Here is a 26732-nt window from a genome sequence, read left to right on the forward strand (position 1 = left end):
GCAGCTCCCTGTGGCGGGCATGTGGTGGCCAGGGCAGTGGACCACGCCTTGTGCTGTCTTCTGCGTCCAGGACAGAGTCCACTGCTCTCCACCCCTGTCTGTAGGAGGCAGTGACCAGGGCCCTGGGGATGAAGGGGCAGTGACAGACCGTGGGAGGAGGCCCGTGGAACCATGAGGGCCCAGCCTTCCTCACGGTCACCTGCTCAGGAAAGGAGGAAGACGATGGCCTGGGAGTTGTCTGCCCGTGGCCCCTGTGGGTCCCGACCCCGGCCCAGCTGCACCCTCCCAGCCCAGAACCTCACTCACCCAGACACAGCCAACCTGGCACTGGACGACCGTGGGAGGCAGAGCTGAGGACTTCAGGCCTGGACCCCTGGGGCCAGCTTGGCCCCCAGCCCAGGCAGCTGCTCGCTGCTTCTGTCCCCTGGAGCTGGGAGCTGGGCTGGTGGGGCCGCTGTGTCCTCCTCAGCCCCTCCAGGGACAGGGCTGCGGCTCTGAAGCCACTGACCCCTCCCAGCGTCCCCTCTGTTCCCGCGATGACCTGTGGGGAATGAGGGTCAGGCTTGCAGCCGAGCAGCAGGACAGACAGCTGCCTGGACTCGCCGTGCACTGGACCCTCCACGCCCCGGACGCTGCCGGTGACAGCAGGGCCCGAGCTCAGGGAGAGGCCAGGCAGACCGGGCCGACAGAGGATCTGGGAGGCACAGCAGGTCCCCTCTTCTCCGGGGCACGGTCCCTGGTGACGGACAGGCAGGACGGCGCGCAAGGGGCTGCAGGGCTATGTACTGCCCCGTGGGTGCAGCTGAGTTTCTCAAAGTTGGGAGAGGCTCTTCGCTTCACTCTGGGAAATGTGAACATGAAGTGTGCTGCTTTTTACCCGGGTGATCAGCCAGAGCGTCCTCCACGCGGGGTGGACCGGGGCAGTCAGCGCTGCAGCCCAGCCCCTGGGGGGTGACTCGGCGCCCCCCACTCCTGCCCTTGAGCCTCTGGTTGCTCTGATGGGGGAGGGGTGCCGATGTGGCCTGGGGCTGCTGGCTGGGGTCCCTCGGTTCTGCACCATCACAGCAGAACTTGGGGGTCCAAGGTGAGTGGTAGAGAACCCCGCAGCTGCCGCTGCCACAGAAATCTCCTCTTTAAATTTTTTTAGGGGCCAACGCTGTGGCACAGCAGGTTAACGCCCTGGCCTAAAGCGCCAGCATCCCATATGGGCGCTGGTTTGAGACCTGGTTGTTCCATTTCCGATCCAGCTGTCTGCTATGGCCTGGGAAAGCAGTGGAAGGTGGCCCAAGTGCTTGGGCCCCTGCACCCAAGTGGGAGACCTGGATGAGCTCCTGGCTCCTGGCTTTGGATCGGTGCAGTTCCAGCCATTATGGCCATCTGCGGAGTGAACCAGCAGGTAGAAGGCCTCTCTCTCTCTCTCTGCTTCTCCTCTCTCTTTGTAATTCTGACTTTCAAATAAATATATAAATCTTAAAAAATAAATTAAAAGAAATGTATTGAAAGAGCAGCACAGAGAGAGAGAGATGGACCTTCGATCCGCTGGCTCACTCCCCAAATGCCTGCAGCAGCCGGGGCTGGGCCAGGCTGCAGCCAGGAGCCTGGCGCTCCATCCACATCTCCCACCGGGGTGGCAGGGACACAGTATTTGGGCCACCATCTGCTGCCTCCTGGGGCGCACGTGAGCAGGGAGCTGAGTGCCCTGGTGTGGGATGTGGTGTCCCAAGCATGGCTGAACCCCCTGTGCTACACCCCCGCCCCCATGCTCCCCGTTTAGGTGGTCCCCCTTGTTCCCTCCCCTTGACCCACCGAGGCGTCCACTGCCACGGACCTGACAGCACTGCCACAGCCTGTGTGTGGCCCCTGGGGGGGGTCTGTTGGAGCCTGTGTGTGGCCCCTGGGGGGGTGTCGGAGCCTGTGTGTGGCCCCTGGGGGGGTAGTCGGAGCCTGTGTGTGGCCCCTGGGGGGGTAGTCGGAGCCTGTGTGTGGCCCCTGGGGGGGTAGTCGGAGCCTGTGTGTGGCCCCTGGGGGGGTAGTCGGAGCCTGTGTGTGGCCCCTGGGGTGGTAGTCGGAGCCTGTGTGTGGCCCCTGGGGGGGTAGTCGGAGCCTGTGTGTGGCCCCTGGGGGGGTAGTCGGAGCCTGTGTGTGGCCCCTGGGGGGGTCTGTCAGAGCCTGTGTGTGGCCCTTGGCGGGGTGTCGGAGCCTGTGTGTGGCCCCGGGGGGGGTCTGTCGGAGCCTGTGTGTGGCCCCGGGGGGGTCTGTCGGAGCCTGTGTGTGGCCCCTGGGGGGGTGTCGGAGCCTGTGTGTGGCCGCTGGGGGTCTGTCAGAGCCTGTGTGTGGCCCCTGGGGGGGTCTGTCTGAGCCTGTGTGTGGCCTTGGAGGGGGGGTCTGTCGGAGCCTGTGTGTGGCCCTGGGGGGGGGTCTGTCAGAGCCTGTGTGTGGCCCCTGGGGGGGTGTCGGAGCCTGTGTGTGGCCCTGGGGGGGTCTGTCAGAGCCTGTGTGTGGCCCCTGGGGGGGGGGGTGTCGGAGCCTGTGTGTAGCCCCTGGGGGGGTCTGTCGGAGCCTGTGTGTGGCCCCGGGGGGGGGGTCGGAGCCTCCAGCTGGTGCCACATTCCTGGGACCGGGAAGCTACTTTGTGCCCCGTTATCAGTGGGCGGTGCCACCTGTCTCCTGAGCTGTCGGAGGCGATAGACGTGGAGTTGCAGGGCGTGCCGGCAGGGGAGGTGCCCTCGTGCCCCCTGGAGCCCCCTCGTCCACTGCTCTACTCTGTGGGCATCCAGGGCACCCGTGGCCATGAGGCTGGGCACAGCGGAAGGACAGCCCCGCCCCCAAGTCACCCTTGTGAGTGGGCAGACCAGCTGAAGGCCACGTTGTGCCTCATGGAAGTGGCCACCACAGAGGGGCCAGGACACAGGCCTGGGAGACTCGGGAGCCCTCAGAGGGAGAGGCCCTGGGGGTGCCCCAGGTCCCCGTGAGTCGTGCGCTGAGCTGTTCAGGCATCACGTCGGTGAAATGCTGGTGTGACCTACTTCTGTTAGCGTTAAGTGGGACGTCGCTTGTCCCCGTCGGCCTAGCCAGGTCACCTGCGAGGGACAGGTCTGGACCTGGCGTGAGAGCCTCGGTGTTCTCACCTTCCAGGAGAGCGGACGGCGGCCAGGCTGGCGGGCGTCTGCCCAGCCCTCACCCCCGAGTGCCCACGGGCTGACCTTCCCTGTGAGTCAGCCCGCAGTGTGCCGCGTGGGAGATACCCACGTGCCGACGTGCGGCCAGCCCGTCCGCGGCACTGGGAGCTGGAAGCAAGCAGGTGCTTATTGCAAAGCAGGGAGCAAGGGGCTGAGGCCACCACTGTGTCCCAGCTCCCCCGAGGGGTCGAGAGGTCGAGGGTCGAGGTGAAGGCTCCTGGGGACAGAAGTGGGGGTCGGAAGGCGTGTCGTCTGTTCGGCTCGTGGGCGGGCCCCTGGCTGGTGCGCTGTGCCCGTGGCCCTCTGATTGGCTGGTGATGCTGTCCCTTAGGGAATTTTGATGATGGGAGAGGGGGTGCAGGCGCAGGTGGCTGCTGCTTGCCCAGATCTCGACTGGACATCAAGATGTTGCCAGCAGGGCGAGGAACAACCTCCTGTCTGGTTCTGGATCCCCGAGGGGATGGCTGCCCTGGTCCTGCAGGCTGGAGGCTGAGACCAGGACCCGCCGGTGGCCGCGGTGCCAGGGCTTGGTTCCATGGTGAGGGGCTTTGTATGCCTTGGGGCTGAGCCTGTAGGGAGCTGTCCACGGCCTCACGCGGTCCCTGCGTCTCCGTGGGAACCGTTCCCGGGGTTGGTTTCCGTCAGTTTGTATAGAGAAATGTGATTGTCTCACATTGAGCTCGGCGGCCTCGGGCGCCCACCTGCTGACCCTGTCACTGTAGACTCTGCGTTCCCCGAAATCCTCGGCGCTGCCTGGCAGTTGCCGCCTTCCCCTGGCTGTCGTCTTGTTTCCCAGACACTGTTAGTTTTCCAAAATCGCGTGGCATAAAAGTGGTGAGGCCGCGTCCCGTGTGCCTGCGTTAGGGGACGTTCCGGATTTTGTGCGCTTTCCCCTTGCAAATCCGTCACCAAATTAAGGGGCCTGCTCTGCTCCCGTTCGGAAGTGTTCGCCGTGCGTGGTGTTGGAGGTCACCGGGTGCCGCTCGTCCTGTGTCTGGGAAGACGGGCACGCGGATCTGGACCGGCTCTGCCTGACTGGCACGGGCTTCAATCTGCTGGTCTGCTGTCTGATACCTTTGCAGCCGTTGGCTGGCGAGGTTGCCTGGCTCTGCTGTGCTGTAATGGATGCTGTTGAGAGGCACTGGCCTGGGAGCAGCAACCGAACTTGTTTCTCGTAAACGGGAAGGTGCCGTGTAAGGTGGATGCCTTTGACTTGTAAAGATTAATTTATCTACTTGGGGGGGGGGGGTCCTCCATCCACTGGTTCACACCCCAAATGGCCGCAACAGCTGGAGCTGGGCCAGGCTGAAGCCAGGGGCCGGGAGCTTCTGCCAGGTCTCCCACACAGCTGCAGGGGCCCAAGCATCTTCCGGTGCTTTATCAGGAAGCTGGATAGGAAGTGGAGCCGGGACTCGGGTGTGGGATGCCAGCACCGCAGGTTAGTAGCTTGTTTACTTGTGAGCGTCTCCCTTACGCATGGTTCCCGTGAAATAGCATCAGACTCCGCGCTCTCACCTTTATCAAGTTGTGTCTTCGAGGATTTTTAAAATCTCAGTTGTTACATTTGCATACTTCAAAATAGAAGTAATTGAACACGTAAAAAAGACAGGAGCAGGAATCAATGAAGTAAGCAAAAATAATTAGCAAAGCCGAAAGAGTTGGTTATTTGAAAAGATAAATGTGATCAATGTCTAGCAAGACTGGTACAGAGAAGGGGAGGAGGAAGCCAGAAATTACCAAGAGCAGAGTGAGGCCACACGCTGAGCAGGACCTGGGGCAGCAGACTGGGCTCCGTGCGCAGGCGCAGCCAGGTTCCAGACGGGTGCCGTGGCTCCCACACCTGTCAGAGACCCAGATGAGCTCTTGGCTCCGGGCTTCAGCCTGGCCCAGCCCTGGTCCTTGTGGCCGTTTGGGGAGTGACCCAGTGGATGAAGATCTGCCTGTCTCTGCTGGGCCAGGCCGGAACCCGGAGCCTGGAGCCTGGAGCCCAGTCCAGCTCTCATGTGGGTGCTGGGGCCCAGGCACCTGGGCCATCATCTGCGCCTGCCCCGGGCACAGTAGCAGGGAACTGGATCAGAAGTGGAGCAGCTAGGACTTGAACCAGTGCCGGCAGGGATGTGGGGATCCTAGATGGTGGCTTAGCCCCTTGTGCCACGATGTCGGCAGGGCTCCCATCTCAGTAGCCTGGTCCTTTGTGTTCTTTGGGTCTGGTTAGCTGTTCTGCCCGTTGTTCGTGGAGATGGATGTGAAACCCTCGACTTCTCCAGTGTGCACGAGGTGTTGTTCCCTGTCGGCAGTTGCCGGGCCGCGTCCTGCGGTGCCGTGGTCGTGGGCCGAGTGGCGTCCTCTGTGATCTCGGCAGGTGCCTTTTTTACATTTCGGTTGTGATGCTCAGAGGACACACTCCATATGCTCCGCCTTCTTTTTACTTTTTCAATTATTTATTCCTTTTATTTATTTGAAAGGCAGAGAGTGAGACAGAGACAGACGGATCTCCCCTCCGGGGGTTCACTCTTCAGGTGCCCACGGCAGCCGGATCCGGGGATCCGAAACTCGTTCCTGCCTCCCACGTGGGTGGCAGGGACCTCGCCTGCTGCCCCCAGGGTGCACATGAGCAAGAAGCTGGGATCCAGAGCGGGGGCAGCTCACGAACCCAGGTCAGGCACCACCGCGCGGGCGTCTGAGCCACTCCAGACGCCCGCCCTGCTGGGCTCCTTCGCAGTCTGTGAGCCTGCGCTCTCCGGCTGTGTCACTGCCCGCCAGGTGCCCAGTGCACACTGTCGGGCACGGGGTTCTGACGGGGCGTGGCTGAGTCTTGCATGGATCTTTTCTGTCTGTTTCTTTTGGGTCTGCCCCGGCATCAGTTCCTGAGTGAGATGTGTCAACTGTCTGCAACCTGGAGGATTTGTGGATTTCTCCTTGGATTGTTGAGGTTTTCCTTGCGTGTTCTGTGTTGGGTGAACGGCTTGGTGTTGCTGCCTCTTGATGGGACGCCTTTGTGTGGCTCTGTGGAGTGAGAAGCGTCACAGGTGCTTCTAGATGTAGGACGAGGTCACCTCCTGGCCTCCGACTGCACCTGACGGCCTCACACCCTGGCTGGGCAGTGCAGCCATCACTGCCCAGGCCCAGGATTGCAAGAGGGGAGTGGACCTCACGCTGCTGCCTGGGGGAAAGATTGGATTCAGATGATTTCCACTGAGTACGTTTTGTTTCTCACCATCCTGAGGTCAGAAAGTTGCAAAGTCCAACCACTGCCATGTAGGGGGCGCTGTGCCATCCTGTCCTCTCCCTCCTGTGGGTGCAGGTGCAGGTGCACTGTGTGTGTGTGCAGTGGGGCTGTGCCATCCTGTCCTCTCCCTCCTGTGGGTGCAGGTGCAGGTGCACTGTGTGTGTGTGTGCAGTGGGGGCTGTGCCGTCCTGTGGGTACAGGTGCACTGTGTGTGTGTGCAGTGGGGCTGTGCCGTCCTGTGGGTACAGGTGCACTGTGTGTGTGTGCAGTGGGGCTGTGCCGTCCTGTGGGTGCAGGTGCACTGTGTGTGTGTGCAGTGGGGCTGTGCCGTCCTGTGGGTGCAGGTGCACTGTGTGTGTGTGCAGTGGGGCTGTGCCGTCCTGTGGGTGCAGGTGCACTGTGTGTGTGTGCAGTGGGGCTGTGCCGTCCTGTGGGTGCAGGTGCACTGTGTGTGTGTGCAGTGGGGCTGTGCCGTCCTGTGGGTGCAGGTGCACTGTGTGTGTGTGCAGTGGGGCTGTGCCGTCACGTGGTGCGGGTACAGGTGCACTGTGGGTGTGCAGTGGGGGGATTCAGCATTCCTGTGGCCTTTTCCTCTCAGTCCCCCCTAGCCTCTGTGGGGTGGGCTCCAGGACCCCCGTCAGATACTGGAGCCCACTGGTGCAGCAGCTCCTCGTGCAGAGGGCCGCCCTGTGTAGCCTGTGCATGCCCATGCAGACCGTAATTATTTCTAGTGAAGACTAGCGCGCTGTGAGTGTTACAGGCAGCTGATGCCTGTGTTTCTGGGCGATGATGACAATGACAAAGTCTGGACTTCAGCACAGCCACTGATTCAGGCTGGATTCCACAGCACAGGGGAGCAGCCGTGCGGCTTCTGTTCGGAAGGTTTTTCTCTGAAGCCGGTAGATTCCCTGGCTGCAGATCTGTGCATCCCAAAGCCCCAGTGTGCTGTGCGCGTCTTGGGCCGTGCTCTCGACACGGCAGAAGTCCGTGCTCTCCAGCCAGGGCAGAGCCGTCCGTCGGTTCTCGTGGGAGCCGGCCGCCGCGCCACACTTGGACTCCGTGTCACGTTTCCCTAACCTGTCCTTGCTCTTCTCCTGTTCCTTTCGGGTTAATCAAGTGTTTCTGTCACATGTCCTCTCTCTCAAGAGCTGTAAGAAACTCCTTGAACAGCTCCCTTGGAAGCTGAGGGCGCAGCCCTGCCTCCGCCCAGGCTGCTCTTCCTTCAGCCTGGGGAGCTGGCGTGGCCGGCGTGGGGCGGAGCTGCAGGCCCTGCCTTGGCAGCCGCCGAGTTCTCACGTTTGCTCCCCCTCTTCTCCCCCTTGGGTCCCTGCTGGGGGACTCCATCCCCCACCCAGGTCCCTGTCACTGCCCCAGCACCTGGGACAGCACCAGCGGCCGGAGTGGCCCCGGGTGGCGGGAATAACCCAGATCCCGTTCACTGAGCCTCCCGGGAGCCCCGAGCCAGCGCTGGGCGTCAGGTGTGCCCAGGGTTGAAGGGGCAGGCCAGCAGGCTGAGCCAGGCAAATGGGGTGACCCTCCTGAGCCCCCGACGGCAGTGGCTAGAGGTCGCGGGGATGGTGCACGTTGCCTGGGAGCCTCCGGTGGGACGTGTGGCCAGTTGAGAGCCGAGCCCTGCCCTGCGGTCAGCCGCTGCAACCCTGGCCCGTTCCCCGGGGGTGGCCGCCTGAGAGTGCCCCACGCCGCCACACCCAGGCGCCGGTTCCTCACCGTGGGTTTTGTGTCAGGTATGCTCAGTGTGAGCTGGAGCGAGCTGTCCTCGTGGGAGACCCCGCCCTCCCGGGGCCTAGAGTCTGGTGGAAATCAGTGGTGGGAGGGGGGGAACCCAGCTGAGAGGCAGCGGCTGCCCCTCTGTGGGCGCCCAGGGCCTGAGAGCCCCCCGCCCCCGTCCTCTGACTGCCGGAGGAGGTCAGGTGTCCCAGGGACTGGCCCTGTGGGCTGACCCGTGTGGGCCCCATGGGGCTCCACGGCCGACCTGCGCCCTTTGCATGGCCCGGTGCTGGGCCGGTGTTGTGCCAGGGTCGTGCCCTGCTGCAGGGGACCTGGCGGCCCCGCCCCATGCTTGCTCCTGGATCTGGGGCTGCCATGGTTTGTTCACAGCCTGTTGCAGAGCTGAGTTTTAGAAAATGTGTTTTATTCGCTTGTCAGAGTGCTCAAGACGCCACATCGCCATGGAAACCAGCTCGTTAGCATGCCTGCGCCCAGCCTAATTATCGAAATTCAAAGGCAAGCAGAGAGCTCCTGGGGGTTGTGGGAGTTAGGGGAGAAAAGGAGAAGCAGCCCACGCCCTCCTGATGGCAGCGCCTGGCTGTCAGGCTGAACCCAGCTCCTCCCCGCGGACCCAGCTACTCCTCCCTGACCCAGCTCCTCCCCGCGGACCCAGCTACTCCTCCCTGACCCAGCTCCTCCCCGCTGACCCAGCTACGCCCCGCTGACCCAGCCTCCCCCTCCTCCTCCCTGACCCAGCCTCCCCCTCCTCCCTGACCCAGCCCTGCGCGTGCCCCAGCCAGTGTGAGGCCCTGTCTGCCCAGCGGCCAGCACGCAGTGTCTGACCCGCAGGGGAAGCCGAGCTTCTCCACGTCTCCTGCCTGGAGAGGAGCCAGGTGACCACGCAGATGGCTCTGTCTCTGCCGCCCAGGAACAGGCCGTCATCCCCCCAATCTGGGTCCCCTCGGCCTGCAGGGTGGGGCAGTGCTCGGTGTGCACCCCTCCCGTCCTCGCGGCCCAGGCCCAGGGAGCCATGGGGCTCTGCCTGCAGAGTGCCGGGGGAGCCGTGGGGCTCTGCCTGCAGAGTGCCGGGGGAGCCGTGGGGCTCTGTGCCTGCAGAGTGCCGGGGGAGCCGTGGGGCTCTGCCTGCAGAGTGCTGGGGGAGCCGTGGGGCTCTGCCTGCAGAGTGCCGGGGGAGCCGTGGGGCTCTGTGCCTGCAGAGTGCCGGGGGAGCCGTGGGGCTCTGTGCCTGCAGAGTGCCGGGGGAGCCGTAGAATCTTGGTGGCAGCATGGTGGGGTGTGGACTTTTCAAGAGGGTGCTCGGGTCAGACGCGGGCGGAGGAGGCCATGGCCAGGCCCAGGCCCAGTGTGAAGGCACCAGGAGGGTCCGACGGGGGTGGGGGACGTTGTGTCAGTGCCCGGCCAGCCCTCCCCGGGACGCACGGTCAGCAGCAGCAAGGCCAAGCACCTGGCTTCAGTCGCGACGTCACGGCCGGTGTGAGTGGCAGCTGACGGCAGCAGTGTGGAGCCCTGTGTTCCCTTTCCTGTTTTAGCACAAACCTAAAACCTAAAGCTGCTGTGAGAGTCGGTTATCAAAGAAGAGAGCTGGGAGCTGGGCATTTGACCCGAGACACCCGCCGCCCCCATAGGAGGGCCTGGGCTGGGCTCCCGGCTCCCTGCTGACGCACCTGGGTCCCTGGGTTAAGTCCCAGCCTCCCGGCTTCAGCCTGGCCCAGCCCCAGCTGCTGCGGGCACCTGGGAGCGACCCCATACATGAGCCCCGTCTGTCTCTTTGCCTTTCAAATGAAATGAAAATAAATTAACCAAAGAAACGAAGCATCGCGACAAGAGAGGCCTTCGCCGCCATCGAAGCAGGGCTGGGACCTGACCCAGGCCAGAGGCCCCACGTCCTGACCGCCAGGCCTGACGTGACGCGCCGCTTATTGTCTTGCTGGTTAGCTCCCTAATGGGGCCACTGGCTTATGGGACCCCAGGACTTGCCTGTGGACGTCGGGAGGCCCCTGAGCTGCCCGTGGCTGGACGCAGGCCACATGGCGGACAGTGCTCCCTCAGACACCACATGTCTGTCTGTCCGTCTTCTCCTCTGTGGGCTGCGGGATCTTCAAATGTTCTAGAATGCTCCCTGGGCCCATTTGGTGTCGGGGCACATAAGCTGGGGGACACGACTGAGCCACTGTTCCCCTCCACAGAGGAGCCAGGTTCCCCAGGGCGCCCCTCCTCGGCAGCCTGGGGCTGCGGGCATGGCCTTGTGCTGTCCCCCGGGCATCCGTCTGTCCTCTGGGAGGTGCCTTGTTCTCGCCGTTCCACTCGAGGTTGACGGATGTCCAGCAGGGTCCTGAGCCACTGGGCCTTTCTCGGCCATGTGTGGGTGTCTCCTGCTGGCGGGTGCTCAGGTCTCCCCGGCCCCCTTCCCAGCTCGTGCTGTTTGTGTTTGCGTGGTTAGTACCCCGCCCTTCCCGCTGCGCTCTGGCCACTTCTGTCTGAGTGCCGGTTTTCTGAAGGGACTTGTGTTCAGGGTGCGGCCCCCGGTTGCAAGTTCCTGACTTCGGGTGCAGGGGGCGCCGATCTGTGGCGTCAGGACCCCGCCCCACGGCCTCGCTGAGCTTCGTTCCCAGGCCCCTTCCCCAGATGCAGCCCTGGGGCCGGGCGCGGGGACCCCGCTGGCCCGCTGGCTCCGCTGTGACCAACTTGAAGGACACCAGGCAGGTGCATTTCGTTTTATTTTTTAGTTGTTTATTGTTTCTATTTGTTTGAAAGAGAGCCCGACAGAGAAAGAACGAGACACAGAATGGTTCACTTCCCAAGTGGCCACCAACAGCGGGGGCTGGGCCAGGCAAGAGCCGGGAGCCAGGAGCTCCATGCAGGCTCCCATGGGGGTGGCAGGGACCCAGGATCTTGAACCACCACCCGCTGCCTCCTGGGGTGCGTTGGCAGGAAGCTGGGTTGGAGGCAGGGTCGGGATTCAGACCCCGCACTCCTGACGGGGTGTGGGCTCCCCAGGCGGCTGTCAGTCAGTGGCACCACAGCACCCGTCCCCGGGGGGCGGATTTCAGGCTTCGTCGTGGCACTGGGTCCCGGTGTGGCCCCCCGGGGCTGCGTTGCTCTCTGTCCCAGTCCCTCCGTGCCCTTCACCCTTTCTCGGGGATGGGGGTGTTGGGGGTGTTGTGAAGGACACTGAGGGACAGTCAGGACCACAGCCGTGGAGGCGGGGACCCGCTGGGCTGAGCCATGTGGGGCTCACAGGTGCCCTCAGAGCCGGGGGGGCATTCGGACCAGGGGTGCTGCTGCTCCTGTTGCTGGGGCGAGGGGGCTGCCCCCCCACTGCAGCCGGGGTGGCCTGTCCGTGGTAGGAAGCCTTGGGGACCCTGGTGATGCCCAGGGCCGCGGCAGCCGGTGCCAGCAGGGCTGGGTGCCCAGGAGAGGAGCAGGCTCTGCAGCCGCCCTGCCTGACGGCCGCAGGTTCCAAGTGCTGGTGATTCGCTTGCTATAAAGACATTCCGTGAGAGTTTCCATTCCAGTGTGTTCCCGGCACCTCCACCGGGCTCATGAAAGTCTCCTTTTATGAAAGCACAAAGCGCGCCATTGTGCACCGCGCTTCCGAAGGTTTGGTGTTGCCTGGGTCCGTGTCAGCGCCGTGGGGCCGCCGGGTGCGCCCACGGTTCCAGCCCGGGTTCCGCTCGGGTGGTTTCGGGGAGCCCGTGCTGCTGACCACGAGTGTGACCATGGGTGCTCCGAGGGCCTGGTCCTCCTGCCCCGAGATCTGCCAGGGCCGCGGGAGCCCTGGCCTGGAGCCCTGAGGCCTGGCGCCTCCCGGCCCCGGGTGAGTTGTGGCGATGCGGCCAGTGGCTTCAGGCTGGCCAAGGGCCCCGGGCCAGGCTCCCTGCTCCGACGCTTCAGTCCTCTGGGAGAAAGGGCCTGTTTGTCAGAGGGAAGGAGTGAGGGCAGAAGGGGGGGCCGCCGGCCTCGCGTGGGTGCCGTGCCTGCTCACCTGGTGCCGACCCGGCAGCCGTGGCTGCGACGACAAAATCGTGTGAGGAGGAGAGAGCCAGCCCTGCCTGGACGCTGTCACTTCAGCTCCCGCTTCCCTCGGCCCCAGGGGGGTGTGGCCTGTCCCCGCAGGGCCGCGCTGGGGCTGCGATGCTGTCTCCTTACCCCTTTCTCACTCCCTTCCCAGAATCCATCTACCGCCGCGGAGCCAGAAGATGGAGGAAGCTGTACCGTGCCAACGGCCATCTCTTCCAAGCCAAGCGCTTTAACAGGGTGAGTGCCCAGCCCGGGGCCCCGCCTCTGTGGGTTCCCCCCGCCCCCGGGGAAGGGGACAGCGCTGCCTGCCCAGGGCTGTGGGCTCCTTCCAGACACGCGGGAGCCCCCCAGGGCTTCCCCCGACCAGTGCCATGCGCATCCCGGCGTCCCCTGGCTGCCCGGGTGACATAATCCTCCACCTGGGCCCAGCCTGCTTGTGTGGGGGGCGGGACTAGGGTGCTCGACACGTGGCGCCCGCCAGCGTGTTCTTGGCTGCACATGGGGTCTCCCGTGAGCCCTGGAGGCGCCAGCCCCCGTCCTCCTCAGCCTCTGTCCTCCCACGGCTGCCCGCCCAGCGCATTCCCGAGGATGCACGCCTCCTCCCCTGGGCTCCTGGTGCCTTAGCCTGTGCTCTGGGAACGACGTGGTGGCTTGTGGTTCTGTGCCGCGGTGTGGAGCCAGCTGCCTTGGTGGCCCCCGGGCGTGGAGGGGGTACACGGAAGCGTGCGGGCCTGTCCCTGCAGCAGGACCCTGCGAGGGTCCCCATCAGCCCTCATGGGCCACGGAACTGCCCAGTGAGCCCCTGGCTCCTGTGCCACGCTGTGCCAACGTGGCCGCACCGGCAGCCCCTGCTCCGTGGGGGGTGGAGGCAGCTCCATCGCTGGTTCGAGTGCCAGCTGTCACCTCCTCATCAAGGTGCCACTCCCTCTGCCTCAGCCCCCCCTCCATGAAGTGAAGACGATGGAGCAGCCACGTGGGTGGGAGTTGTGGTACGAGAGCCGCGTCGGGCGGCGCTGCGCTTGGGCCACGGCTGCTGTCCCTGCCTCGTGCTCCCACACGTGCCTGTCACGCCGTCCCAAGTCATCACGGAGCCTCCTCTGGACCACGGGGCGGCCCTGAGTATGAGCCGTGTCCCGGGCCCTATCGTGGCGAGAACGTGGCTCGCACCACTCTCGCCCCCCCGGAGCTGATGTGGGAGGCCGGGCTCCTGTGTGAGGGGCGTGGGCAGAGCAGCACTCAGGAAGGTGAGTCGGTGCAGAGCAGAGCCCAGCAGACTGCCTGGAGGAGGTGTCTGGTCTTACTGCCTGGAGGTTAGCATAGTGGTGCTGGAGCAGGATGCGGGAGGCCCAGGAGGGCACCAGCAGAGCCTGGGGGTCCCGGAGGCCGAGGTGAGAGGCCTGGTGGTCAGGGGAGCGTGGCTGGAAGTGGCCATGGTGAGGGTCACAGTGCAGAAACTGCCCTCCCGGATCTGCCTGCCAGGGCCTGCACTGGTGTCCCTGGGCTACTGGGACAAAGCCCCCTGCCCAGGGCTCCTCCAAACGCCCCTCCTTCGCCTGCCCCAGTGTCTGCTGCTGCTTGGCCCTGGGCCTACTCCTGCCTTGTCCTCACCAGCAGTCAGTGTGTGTGTGTCCCTGGGCTCACCAGGATCGGTCACTGAACAGGGCCCACCTCGCCCGGTGTGTCTTCGCTTCAACCCTTGGCACCTGCAGGGACGTGAGAAGCCCACCCCTGGGTCCTGGGCAGACGTGTCCCCAGGGAGGGCACCATTCAGCCCCGTGCCTGCCATGGGGCCTCGGCACACGGTGGGCACTGCCAGGCACCAGTGTTCCTTCGTTGGACTCAGTGATGGTAGGAAGCTCGCCAGGAGAGAGCCGGGGGCCTCAGTAGAGACTCAGGGCCAGGGCCCTGTTCCCCAGAATTGAACAGGAGCCCACGAGCCAGGTGTGGATGGTGGGAGAGCCGCAGGTGTCACTGTGGGAGGCGGGCCGAGTGGGGCGGGGCTGACCAGACAGGACGATGCCGGCCACACCCGTCCCCTAGCGCACACGTGTGCTCAGAAGACAACCAGCCATTCTGGGACCTGCTGGCTTCTCCCTGTGAACCCAGGCGCCGGCCCTGCTCTGGCCTCGGTCAGATCTGACAGTGAGGTCATGGAGAGGATTCTTGGGCCTTTGCTCACCTTCGCTCGTGGCCTGTTCCTGCTGCCGGCCGCTGGGAAGATTGCCGCTGCCTGGCGAGCGCCTCCCTTCCTGCCCCTCCACGCCACGCTCGGCAAATATCGCCACGCCAGGTGGCCGCAGCCCGGCAGTTTACAGCTGGCTCCCCGACCAGCCCATGTCCTCACAGGATAGACCAGCACCAAGAGCACTGGGCCACTCCGCCTGCCCCTGCCTGCCCCCGCCTGCCCCGGCCCCCATCAGTGCGTGGCCGCAGGTGGCTGGGCTGAGACCCGGCATGCTAGCTCCCCACCTCGTCCCTGGGCTCTGCGTTCTATCTGATGCCCGTGAGGTCCTCTGGCCCGGCCTCCAGGCTGCCCTGGCACTGTCACTCAGTAATTACAGGGCTGTCAGACCTGCTGCCTCTCAGTTGAAAGGGGCACTGTGGGACTTGGCAGGACCTAAAGGGGATGAGACACCCACTGAGGAGACCCAGGACACCGCGAGTGAGTGGGCGCCACCGCTGGGGCCCAGAGCTCCCTGCCTGCCTCAGCTCACTGACGTCCCTTAGACCCTTCTAGAAGGAACAGGTGCAGCTGTGACGATGGAAGGGGGAGACCAGCACACTTCTGGGGAAGGGGAGGGGGTGCCCCCCCCCAGTAAAGGGTGCCCTGGACGGGGCGACAGGGAGGCTGGTCAGGCCCGGCCGGGAACCCATTTCCCGCAGAGGGGCAGGACCCACCGCCACGGCGGGTGGGGGACCCAGGCTCTGTGCGGCGTCAGGGTCAGCGGCCGGTGGAACATCTCTGGTTTCTGCAAAGCACACCCAGGAAGATGTGGCAGACACACCTGGAGTGACAGCTGAGGCCAGGGCGGCCAGGGCGGCTCCTCGGGCTGGGGACACGGGAGTGGCCACGAAGTCGGGTGTTACGAAGCCTGGGTGGGGAAACTCCCTTCGCTCCAGCTGGCCCCGGAGACAGGGTGGAGAGCAGCTCGGTACCGCCAGCAGGCTCGGCGGGCATCCTTTCCTGAGGCGAGCATCCGTCCCGAACCTTAGCCGTCGCGGTGCTGCTGGGTTCAAACTGCAGCCTGCACGGCTCAGGACCGCGCTTCAGGGCTCGGGGGTCCGGTGTGTTTGTAGAGGAGACGCCTGGGCAGGTTTACAGCTGGAGCCGCAGGAAGAGCTCCGGCCATCTCCCTCCGTAGGCGAGAGTGCCGCAGACAGCCGGAGCAGCCGCCGTCCGGGCTTGGTGTCAGGGGTCCACTCTGCTTCCTCGTCTCCTCTGTGAGGCCACGGCGTCGGCGGGCACCAGAGGCGTCACAAGTGGCACAGCCCTGGTGTCGCCATGTGTGCCACAGTGGATGCTCACCCTGGGGCGGGGGCACAGGACCCAGCTCTGGGGAGCATGCTCAGAAGACAGCGCTGGCTCTGAGAGGCTCCCGTCTGGTGTGTGAGGAGGTCCGCACGGCATCAGAAGTGGGGCCAGTACCTGGACCCTGGCTGTAAACTGACCGCCCCCGCCCGGGGCCCTAGCCCACAGCAGCTGATGGCCCCGTCCTGGGGCTGCTGGGGCCTCTGCCGGCAGCACGGCTAGCTGGTGGACAGTCCAACACCTTTGGCCTTTGCTTGAGGAGCCATGTGGTCCCTGGGGAGTAGGGGGCAGGGAGAGCATGCTGGGAGGTGCTGCCCAGGCTCTGCCAGCTGCCAGGGGCTTCTCCCCGGCCTGCTGGGCCGAGCAGCTCTTGGGAGGGCCAGGGAGACATGTACCCTGGCTTCGGCCCCAGGCTCATTCCCACACTCAGCTGTGGCATCGCGCTCTGAGGCGGCAGCAGCTACTCGGCACACAGGTGGATGTGGCTGTGTCCAATAAAACTTTATTTACAACACGGGTGACGACTGGGTGTGAGCCTGGTGTCATCTGCCCACCCTGAGACTGGAAGATTGGAGCTGCTGTTCTCTAGAGTCCCAAGCCCTGAGGGAAGAGGTTCGGCCTGGCGGGGGACCCTGCCCCCACCCCACTGTCGGCATAAAACGGCCCAGCCCTTGGCTGACGGACAGACGAGAGTCGAGCTGCCTCCCCCATGTCTCAGTGGGGTGAAGAGGCCGGAACCCCAGGCCGGGCCTCACCCGGGCAGGGCCCCAGCCCAGCAGAGCCCCGCGTGGCGGCCAAAGCGAGCACAGCTCCTCTTCAGCTGACGCCCGCAGTGGATGCACCGGGCATCTGAGCTCGCGATCCAGAACCAGGAGCGTGGGAAACGGGGCGCCCTGAGCCGGAGCCCAGGCCAGCGGGTAGAAGTGGACTGTGTTTTTTTGTTTTATTTGATAGGTAGAGTTATAGACAGTGAGAGAGAGAGACAGAGAGAAAGGTCTTCCTTCTGTTGGTTCACCCCCCAAATGGCCGCCGTGGCCGGCGCTGCGCCGATCCAAAGCCAGGAGCCAGGTGTCTCTTCCTGGTCTCCCATGCAGGTACAGGGCCCAAGCACTTGGGCCATCCTCCACTGCCCTCCCAGGCCACATCAGAGAGCTGGACTGGAAGAGGAGCAACCGAGACTAGAACCCAGTGCCCATATGGGATGCCGGCACCACAGGCGGAGGATTAGCCAAGTGAGCCACGGCGCCGGCCCCGAAAGTGGACTGTGTTTAAGACCTGCAGCGCAGCAGGGAGCAGACGTGAGGTGCGGCCACGTTGGTCTCCGTCCACGTGAACCTAAGCTGTTTGACGTAACGGCACATTTCCTGAGCTGCTGACAACTCCAAGGTAGACCAGAAACCAGGGCTGTGGCACAGGTGTGGTAGCCTCAGGTCCCTGTGGCCTGGCCCCAGGCGGCAGCTCCCCGAGCAGAGTCCTTGTTAGCTTGGGGGATGGGAGGGCGGCACCTGGTGGCTGTGAATTGGCCCTGCGTGTTCTTAGCACACAGATGAGGACCCAGAGCAGGCCTGGGGGAGGCCAGCGCGTCAGCAGCGCGGTGTCGAAGCCGCTCTCCTGCACGGCTCCAGGGCGGCTGCTGCAGGGGACAGTGGCAGTGGACGGGCAGATCTCAGTGCCGGTGTGGAGCCAGGGTGACCGCAACCCAAGCTCGGGTGGAGCCCCCCAGCCCCTGCTACACCCAGCCACCCCCAGACGTCCCAGACCTGGGTCCATTCCCTTGTGACCGTGGTGACATGGGCAACACAGGAGCTTTGGGAGGACCCACCTTCCTGCCCTCTGCCGGAGTTGAAAGCAGAGTTGTGTGCGTGTCAGCATTTCCCTGGGCTCCTGCCGGCAGAGCCCAGTCCTGGGTGCAGGTCCCACCACCCTGACCGCAGTGCACGTGGTGTGCACGCGGCTGGGGCGGGGCAGGTGCGCCCCACACCCCCTGAGAGGAGCTCAGCCCACACTGCACGGCCCGGCTGTGCTCCTCGCACTCTCAGGCCCACTAGCAAGAGTTGTTAAAGTGGTGAAGGAGGGCAGGAGCAGGAAGTTCTAGAGGAAAACAGGAAGGAGACCAGGCCCCGCGGACGCGCGCGGCGCGCCTGTGACCGTGACGGTGGGAGACCAGGCCCCGCGGACGCGCGGCGCGCCTGTGACCGTGACCGTGGGAGACCAGGCCCCGCGGACGCGCGCGGCGCGCCTGTGACCGTGACGGTGGGAGACCAGGCCCCGCGGACGCGCGGCGCGCCTGTGACCGTGACGGTGGGAGACCAGGCCCCGCGGACGCGCGGCGCGCCTGTGACCGTGACGGTGGGAGACCAGGCCCCGCGGACGCGCGCGGCGCGCCTGTGACCGTGACGGTGGGAGACCAGGCCCCGCGGACGCGCGCGGCGCGCCTGTGACCGTGACGGTGGGAGACCAGGCCCCGCGGACGCGCGGCGCGCCTGTGACCGTGACGGTGGGAGACCAGGCCCCGCGGACGCGCGCGGCGCGCCTGTGACCGTGACCGTGGGAGACCAGGCCCCGCGGACGCGCGCGGCGCGCCTGTGACCGTGACCGTGGGAGACCAGGCCCCGCGGACGCGCGCGGCGCGCCTGTGACCGTGACGGTGGGAGACCAGGCCCCGCGGACGCGCGCGGCGCGCCTGTGACCGTGACGGTGGGAGACCAGGCCCCGCGGACGCGCGGCGCGCCTGTGACCGTGACCGTGGGAGACCAGGCCCCGCGGACGCGCGCGGCGCGCCTGTGACCGTGACGGTGGGAGACCAGGCCCCGCGGACGCGCGGCGCGCCTGTGACCGTGACGGTGGGAGACCAGGCCCCGCGGACGCGCGGCGCGCCTGTGACCGTGACGGTGGGAGACCAGGCCCCGCGGACGCGCGCTGCGCGCCTGTGACCGTGATGGAGCCTTGGACATAGATAACGGACGCCTGCCCTGGCTCGGGAGACCTTGGTTCTGTGCCTTTTGTAAAATTTAAAAAATTCATGGAAACATCAGGAAACAAGCCAGTGGCTCAGAGAGGAACAGAGAAAGGCCGTGAAGTGGCACTGAGACCTCGCAAGCTGTCCTGTGGGCCGGCGCCAGCCAAGCAGGTTTTCTCCAAGGTTCTCCCTGGTGGGGTCTGCAGGGGGCTCCCCCCCCCAACTAGACCCAGCCCAGCAGGCACTGCAGCCCCTGGCCTCGGCACCACTGTCCGGTGGGCCCTCGCAGAGAGGGGTCCAGGCCTCTCCTTGGGGCCTTTGGGTCCTGCAGCCCTGGGGTGGGCCCTTGAGGAGGCAGCTGGCCTCTCGCCCTGGCCGGCAGCTCCGTCTCGGGAGCCCTGGGCGTCTGGGGGAGCAGGCCCTGGCTGACAGCTCTGTCTGCTGTTCTCACCCACAGAGAGCGTACTGTGGCCAGTGCAGCGAAAGGATATGGGGCCTCGCAAGGCAGGGCTACAGGTGCATCAACTGCAAACTGCTGGTCCATAAGCGTTGCCACGGCCTCGTCCCGCTGACCTGCAGGAGGCATATGGTGAGTCGGGCCTGGAGGCCCCGCCCTTGTCTGAGCTGACCGCACGAACCTGGACCTCTGTCCAGAGGGGTCGTGGCACCGTCCTCACCACTAGCCAGGCATGAGGAGGGGTCACCCGGGTACTGCACTGAGGACCCCAGGCAGCATCTGGGACAGGACCCTCTGAGTGCCCCCCCCATGCACTTGAGAGGCTCCAGAACCCTCTGCAATGCTGGGGGGGTGGTGGACAGGGGAGTGGGGGAGGCTGGGAGGGTGGACAGGGGAGCAGGGGAGGCTGGAGGAGTGGACAGGGGAGCCAGAGAGGCAGGGGGTGGACAGGGGAGTGGGGGAGGCTGGAGGAGTGGACAGGGGAGCTAGAGAGTCAGGGGGTGGACAGGGGAGTGGGGGAGGCTGGGGGGGTAGACAGGGGAGCCAGAGAGGCAGGGGGTGGACAGGGGAGTGGGGGAGGCTGGGGGGTAGACAGGGGAGTGGGGGAGGCAGGGGGAGTGGACAGGGGGAGCTAGGGGGGTGGACAAGCGAGCAGGGGGCTCACCCCACCCGGTTGATGCAGCTCTGAGAGCTGCAGACAGACAGTCAGGTCTGACGCACAGAAACCACACCCTTCCCGCATGGCTCGGGAAGCCCGAGGACCCCGCCTGGGCCCCTGTGGGTAGCTGGTGACTGGCCTGGGCTCAAGGCGCCCCCTGCGCCTCCCCTGCAGGTTGGGGTTTGAAGAGTCCGTTGGTGACCTGCTGACCAGCCTGTGTCTCAGAACCACAGGAGTGGGCACCTGGCCTGGATGTTCAGTCCTCTGCGCCCGGCTGGCATCCTTGCCATGGCACACGGTGGGCTCCATCTGGGAGGGTGGCTCCCCTGCGTGTGCTGTATGCAGAGGGGGAAGGCGCCCCCTTATGGGACAGGAAGAGTTTAGACCCGCCTCTCACCCCAGTGTTGCCGGGTGAGTCAGCTACAAGCTGGAACGGAGTGTGCCCTTTGACCCCACAGATCCACTCTAGGCTAGGCCAGTGAGAGCAGCCCCAGAGAGGCCAGTGCGTGGGACTGAATGACCACCACTGGGAGTCGCCTCCATTGTAAGATCAACCCTGGGTGCCCTGGCTGCCGACCACACAGGACGCAGTGCGTGAGGGGAGACGGGAGTGCAGGATTGAAGCGCCCACTCCACGCAGCACCTGCAGGGAAGGGTGGAGCGTGGGTGGTGGTCACCTGTCGGTCACTCATGTCACGCATCCGGTACAGCCAGATATGTCCACTGTGCCACAGTACTCCAGAGAGCACTGCAGGATGGAATTCAGAAGCCTGGGGCCGGGCGTGGCTCAGCAGGACCCCACATCCCAGATGGGGGCCGGACGTGGCTCAGCAGGACCCCACATCCCAGATGGGGGCAGGGCGTGGCTTAGGAGGACCCCACATCCCAGATGGGGGCCGGGCGTGGCTCAGCAGGACCCCACATCCCAGATGGGGGCCGGGCGTGGCTCAGCAGGACCCCACATCCCAGATGGGGGCAGGGCGTGGCTTAGGAGGACCCCACATCCCAGATGGGGGCAGGGCGTGGCTCAGCAGGACCCCACATCCCAGATGGGGGCCGGGCGTGGCTCAGGAGGACCCCACATCCCAGATGGGGGCCGGGTGTGGCTCAGCAGGACCCCACATCCCAGATGGGGCAGGGTGTGGCTCAGCAGGACCCCACATCCCAGATGGGGGCCGGGCGTGGCTCAGCAGGACCCCACATCCCAGATGGGGGCAGGGCGTGGCTTAGGAGGACCCCACATCCCAGATGGGGCAGGGCGTGGCTCAGCAGGACCCCACATCCCAGATGGGGGCCGGACGTGGCTCAGCAGGACCCCACATCCCAGATGGGGGCCGGACGTGGCTCAGCAGGACCCCACATCCCAGATGGGGGCAGGGCGTGGCTTAGGAGGACCCCACATCCCAGATGGGGGCCGGGCGTGGCTCAGCAGGACCCCACATCCCAGATGGGGGCCGGACGTGGCTCAGCAGGACCCCACATCCCAGATGGGGGCAGGGCGTGGCTTAGGAGGACCCCACATCCCAGATGGGGGCCGGGCGTGGCTCAGCAGGACCCCACATCCCAGATGGGGGCAGGGCGTGGCTCAGCAGGACCCCACATCCCAGATGGGGGCTGGGCGTGGCTTAGGAGGACCCCACATCCCAGATGGGGGCCGGGCGTGGCTCAGCAGGACCCCACATCCCAGATGGGGGCCGGGCTCAGCAGGACCCCACATCCCAGATGGGGGCCGGGCGTGGCTTAGGAGGACCCCACATCCCAGATGGGGGCAGGGCGTGGCTCAGCAGGACCCCACATCCCAGATGGGGGCTGGGCGTGGCTTAGGAGGACCCCACATCCCAGATGGGGGCCGGGCGTGGCTCAGCAGGACCCCACATCCCAGATGGGGGCCGGGCTCAGCAGGACCCCACATCCCAGATGGGGGCCGGGCCTGGCTTAGGAGGACCCCACATCCCAGATGGGGGCCGGGCTCAGCAGGACCCCACATCCCAGATGGGGGCCGGGCGTGGCTTAGGAGGACCCCACATCCCAGATGGGGGCAGGGCGTGGCTCAGCAGGACCCCACATCCCAGATGGGGGCCGGGCTCAGCAGGACCCCACATCCCAGATGGGGGCCGGGCGTGGCTTAGGAGGACCCCACATCCCAGATGGGGGCCGGGCGTGGCTCAGCAGGACCCCACATCCCAGATGGGGCAGGGCGTGGCTTAGGAGGACCCCACATCCCAGATGGGGCAGGGCGTGGCTTAGGAGGACCCCACATCCCAGATGGGGGCAGGGCGTGGCTCAGCAGGACCCCACATCCCAGATGGGGGCTGGGCGTGGCTTAGGAGGACCCCACATCCCAGATGGGGGCCGGGCGTGGCTCAGCAGGACCCCACATCCCAGATGGGGCAGGGTGTGGCTCAGCAGGACCCCACATCCCAGATGGGGGCCGGGCGTGGCTTAGGAGGACCCCACATCCCAGATGGGGGCCGGGCCTGGCTTAGGAGGACCCCACATCCGAGATGGGGCCGGGCGTGGCTCAGCAGGACCCCACATCCCAGATGGGGCCGGGCGTGGCTTAGGAGGACCCCACATCCCAGATGGGGGCCGGGCTCAGCAGGACCCCACATCCCAGATGGGGGCCGGGCGTGGCTTAGGAGGACCCCACATCCCAGATGGGGGCCGGGCGTGGCTTAGGAGGACCCCACATCCCAGATGGGGCAGGGCGTGGCTCAGCAGGACCCCACATCCCAGATGGGGGCTGGGCGTGGCTCAGCAGGACCCCACATCCCAGATGGGGGCCGGGCGTGGCTCAGCAGGACCCCACATCCCAGATGGGGGCTGGGTGTGGCTTAGGAGGACCCCACATCCCAGATGGGGCAGGGTGTGGCTCAGCAGGACCCCACATCCCAGATGGGGGCCGGGCATGGCTCAGCAGGACCCCACATCCCAGATGGGGCAGGGCGTGGCTTAGGAGGACCCCACATCCCAGATGGGGCAGGGCGTGGCTTAGGAGGACCCCACATCCCAGATGGGGCCGGGCGTGGCTCAGCAGGACCCCACATCCCAGATGGGGCCGGGCGTGGCTTAGGACCCCACATCCCAGATGGGGGCTGGGTGTGGCTTAGGAGGACCCCACATCCCAGATGGGGCAGGGTGTGGCTCAGCAGGACCCCACATCCCAGATGGGGGCCGGGCATGGCTCAGCAGGACCCCACATCCCAGATGGGGCAGGGCGTGGCTTAGGAGGACCCCACATCCCAGATGGGGCAGGGCGTGGCTTAGGAGGACCCCACATCCCAGATGGGGCCGGGTGTGGCTCAGCAGGACCCCACATCCCAGATGGGGCCGGGCGTGGCTTAGAAGGACCCCACATCCCAGATGGGGGCTGGGTGTGGCTTAGGAGGACCCCACATCCCAGATGGGGCCGGGCGTGGCTTAGGAGGACCCCACATCCCAGATGGGGCAGGGCGTGGCTCAGCAGGACCCCACATCCCAGATGGGGGCTGGGCGTGGCTCAGCAGGACCCCACATCCCAGATGGGGGCCGGGCGTGGCTCAGCAGGACCCCACATCCCAGATGGGGGCTGGGCATGGCTCAGCAGGACCCCACATCCCAGATGGGGCAGGGTGTGGCTCAGCAGGACCCCACATCCCAGATGGGGGCCGGGCATGGCTCAGCAGGACCCCACATCCCAGATGGGGCAGGGCGTGGCTTAGGAGGACCCCACATCCCAGATGGGGCAGGGCGTGGCTTAGGAGGACCCCACATCCCAGATGGGGCCGGGCGTGGCTCAGCAGGACCCCACATCCCAGATGGGGCCGGGCGTGGCTTAGGACCCCACATCCCAGATGGGGCAGGGCGTGGCTTAGGAGGACCCCACATCCCAGATGGGGCAGGGCGTGGCTTAGGAGGACCCCACATCCCAGATGGGGCCGGGTGTGGCTCAGCAGGACCCCACATCCCAGATGGGGCCGGGCGTGGCTTAGGAGGACCCCACATCCCAGATGGGGGCTGGGTGTGGCTTAGGAGGACCCCACATCCCAGATGGGGCCGGGCGTGGCTTAGGAGGACCCCACATCCCAGATGGGGCAGGGCGTGGCTCAGCAGGACCCCACATCCCAGATGGGGCCGGGCGTGGCTCAGCAGGACCCCACATCCCAGAGGCCTGCGTTCTGCACTGGCCTGGTCCCCTGGCTCCAGCTTCCTGCAGGCTCCAGTGGTTGGGTTCCTGCCACCCGTGGGGGGCGCGGGGGGCCTCCTGGCTCTGGTGCCAGCCCCTCCCCACCGTCACGGGCACCTGAGGAGGAATCGGTGCATGGGAGCTTGCTCACTCTCTCTCCCACTGCCTCTCAAATTACCAAGGGAAAAAAAATTTTAAGGGTGGGTTTATTTTGGTACAAGACATTTTTAAATCCACACATGTGAGGAATCTTCCAAAAGTTCATGAAAAATACATTTTATGAAAAGATTATGCACAGATTTTTAAAAATTTCTGTACCAAAATAAATTTTTCTTCTGATTCCATTTTCCATGAATTTTGTGAAGTCCCTCGCACAGGTCACGGGGTGGGGAGTATGCAGAGCCGTGTGATGAGGTCAGGGGTCAGGAGTGTGCAGGGGCGCGTGGTGAGGTCATGGGAATGTGTGGCGAGGTCAGAGGTCACAGGAGCGTGTGCAGAGCCGCGTGGTGAGGTCACAGGGTCAGGAGTGTGTAGAGCCGCGTGGTGAGGTCACGGGGTCGGGAGTGTGCAGGGGCACGTGGTGAGGTCACGGGAGCATGTGGTGAGGTCAGAGGTCACAGGAGCGTGTGCAGAGCCACGTGGTGAGGTCACAGGGTCAGGAGTGTGTAGAGCCGCGTGGTGAGGTCACGGGGTCGGGAGTGTGCAGGGGCACGTGGTGAGGTCACGGGAGCATGTGGTGAGGTCAGAGGTCACAGGAGCGTGTGCAGAGCCATGTGGTGACCCTGCCCTGTGGTCTCCTGGGCAGGATTCTGTCATGCCTTCCCAAGAGCCTCCAGTAGACGACCAGAGTGACGACGCGGACCTTCCTTCTGAGGAGACTGACGGAAGTAGGTGCCGCCCTCTCCCTGCTGGGCTGAGCGCAGCCCCTCACCCTGGGCCCTGCCAGCCTCCCTGACCCACTGAGCTGAGGGTCGGCGTGCTGTGGGCACATGAGGGCCTTGGGCGGGGACATCGCCATGAGGTGTGGGGTGGGCGGGGACATCGCCATGAGTGCCCGGGTGGGCGGGGACATCGCCATGAGTGCCCGGGTGGGCGGGGACATCGCCATGAGGTGCCCCGGGTGGGCGGGGACATCGCCATGAGGTGCCCCGGGTGGGCGGGGACATCGCCATGAGGTGCCCCGGGTGGGCGGGGACATCGCCATGAGTGCCCCGGGTGGGCGGGGACATCGCCATGAGTGCCCCGGGTGGGCGGGGACATCGCCATGAGTGCCGGGGTGGGCGGGGACATCGCCATGAGTGCCGGGGTGGGCGGGGACATCGCCATGAGGTGCCCGGGTGGGCGGGGACATCGCCATGAGTGCCCCGGGTGGGCGGGGACATCGCCATGAGTGCCGGGGTGGGCGGGGGACATCGCCATGAGTGCCCCGGGTGGGCGGGGACATCGCCATGAGGTGTGGGGTGGGCGGGGACATCGCCATGAGTGCCCCGGGTGGGCGGGGGACATCGCCATGAGTGCCGGGTGGGCGGGGACATCGCCATGAGGTGCCCGGGTGGGCGGGGACGTCGCCATGAGTGCCGGGTGGGCGGGGACGTCGCCATGAGGTGCCGGGGTGGGCGGGGACGTCGCCATGAGGTGTGGGGTGGGCGGGGACATCGCCATGAGGTGCCCGGGTGGGCGGGGACATCGCCATGAGTGCCCGGGTGGGCGGGGACATCGTCATGAGGTGCCAGGGTGGGCGGGGACATCGCCATGAGTGCCCGGGTGGGCGGGGACATCGCCATGAGGTGCCCCGGGTGGGCGGGGACATCGCCATGAGTGCCCGGGTGGGCGGGGACATCGCCATGAGGTGCCCCGGGTGGGCGGGGACATCGCCATGAGTGCCCCGGGTGGGCGGGGACATCGCCATGAGTGCCCCGGGTGGGCGGGGACATCGCCATGAGTGCCGGGGTGGGCGGGGACATCGCCATGAGTGCCGGGGTGGGCGGGGACATCGCCATGAGGTGCCCGGGTGGGCGGGGACATCGCCATGAGTGCCCCGGGTGGGCGGGGACATCGCCATGAGTGCCGGGGTGGGCGGGGACATCGCCATGAGTGCCCCGGGTGGGCGGGGACATCGCCATGAGGTGTGGGGTGGGCGGGGACATCGCCATGAGTGCCCCGGGTGGGCGGGGACATCGCCATGAGTGCCGGGTGGGCGGGGACATCGCCATGAGGTGCCCGGGTGGGCGGGGACGTCGCCATGAGTGCCGGGTGGGCGGGGACGTCGCCATGAGGTGCCGGGGTGGGCGGGGACGTCGCCATGAGGTGTGGGGTGGGCGGGGACATCGCCATGAGTGCCGGGGTGGGCGGGGACATCGCCATGAGGTGCCAGGGTGGGCGGGGACATCGCCATGAGTGCCCGGGTGGGGTCTGTGCACCCAGTGCCGACTCCAGGAGTTCAGCCAGCAGCCAGCAGGCGGCGCCCTCAGCCTGGTCCCCAGGGAGCCCTCGCCGGCTGCCTGCACACGCGGGGCAGCCGCTTCCTCCCTGAGTTTTTCTCTCCGGCGTGGAAGGGGCTTCCAGTTCAGAAGCATCCGGAGCCGTGCGGGCTGGGGCCGGCGTGAGCCGCAGCTCTGGGCAGGGCTCTGTCCCCGGAGGGCCGAGGGGGGCCGGACAAAGGGCACGGGCGCCCGGCCACACCCGGAGGTCTACACAGCGCCAGGCCGCGCCCCGTGGCCAGAGGTCTGGGGCCGGGAGGCGCCCCGTGGCCGGGGGTCTGGGCCCGGGGGTCTGGGCCCGGGAGGC

At 66.0% G+C, this 26732-nt stretch overlaps 1 protein-coding gene across 1 annotated transcript in view; it reads left to right on the top strand.

The window, feature by feature from the left end:
* PRKCZ (protein kinase C zeta) overlaps positions 1-26732 on the top strand; it is an 88012-nt gene that overhangs the window by 43591 nt on the left and 17689 nt on the right. The window contains exons 5-7 of the mRNA XM_062190304.1: positions 12329-12414; positions 19123-19254; positions 24751-24832. Coding sequence (XP_062046288.1) covers positions 12329-12414; positions 19123-19254; positions 24751-24832 — 300 coding nt within the window. The remainder of the gene's footprint in view (positions 1-12328; positions 12415-19122; positions 19255-24750; positions 24833-26732) is intronic.

This window comes from Lepus europaeus, chromosome 5 (assembly GCF_033115175.1).
Source record: "Lepus europaeus isolate LE1 chromosome 5, mLepTim1.pri, whole genome shotgun sequence".
Taxonomy (NCBI): Eukaryota; Metazoa; Chordata; class Mammalia; order Lagomorpha; family Leporidae; genus Lepus; species Lepus europaeus.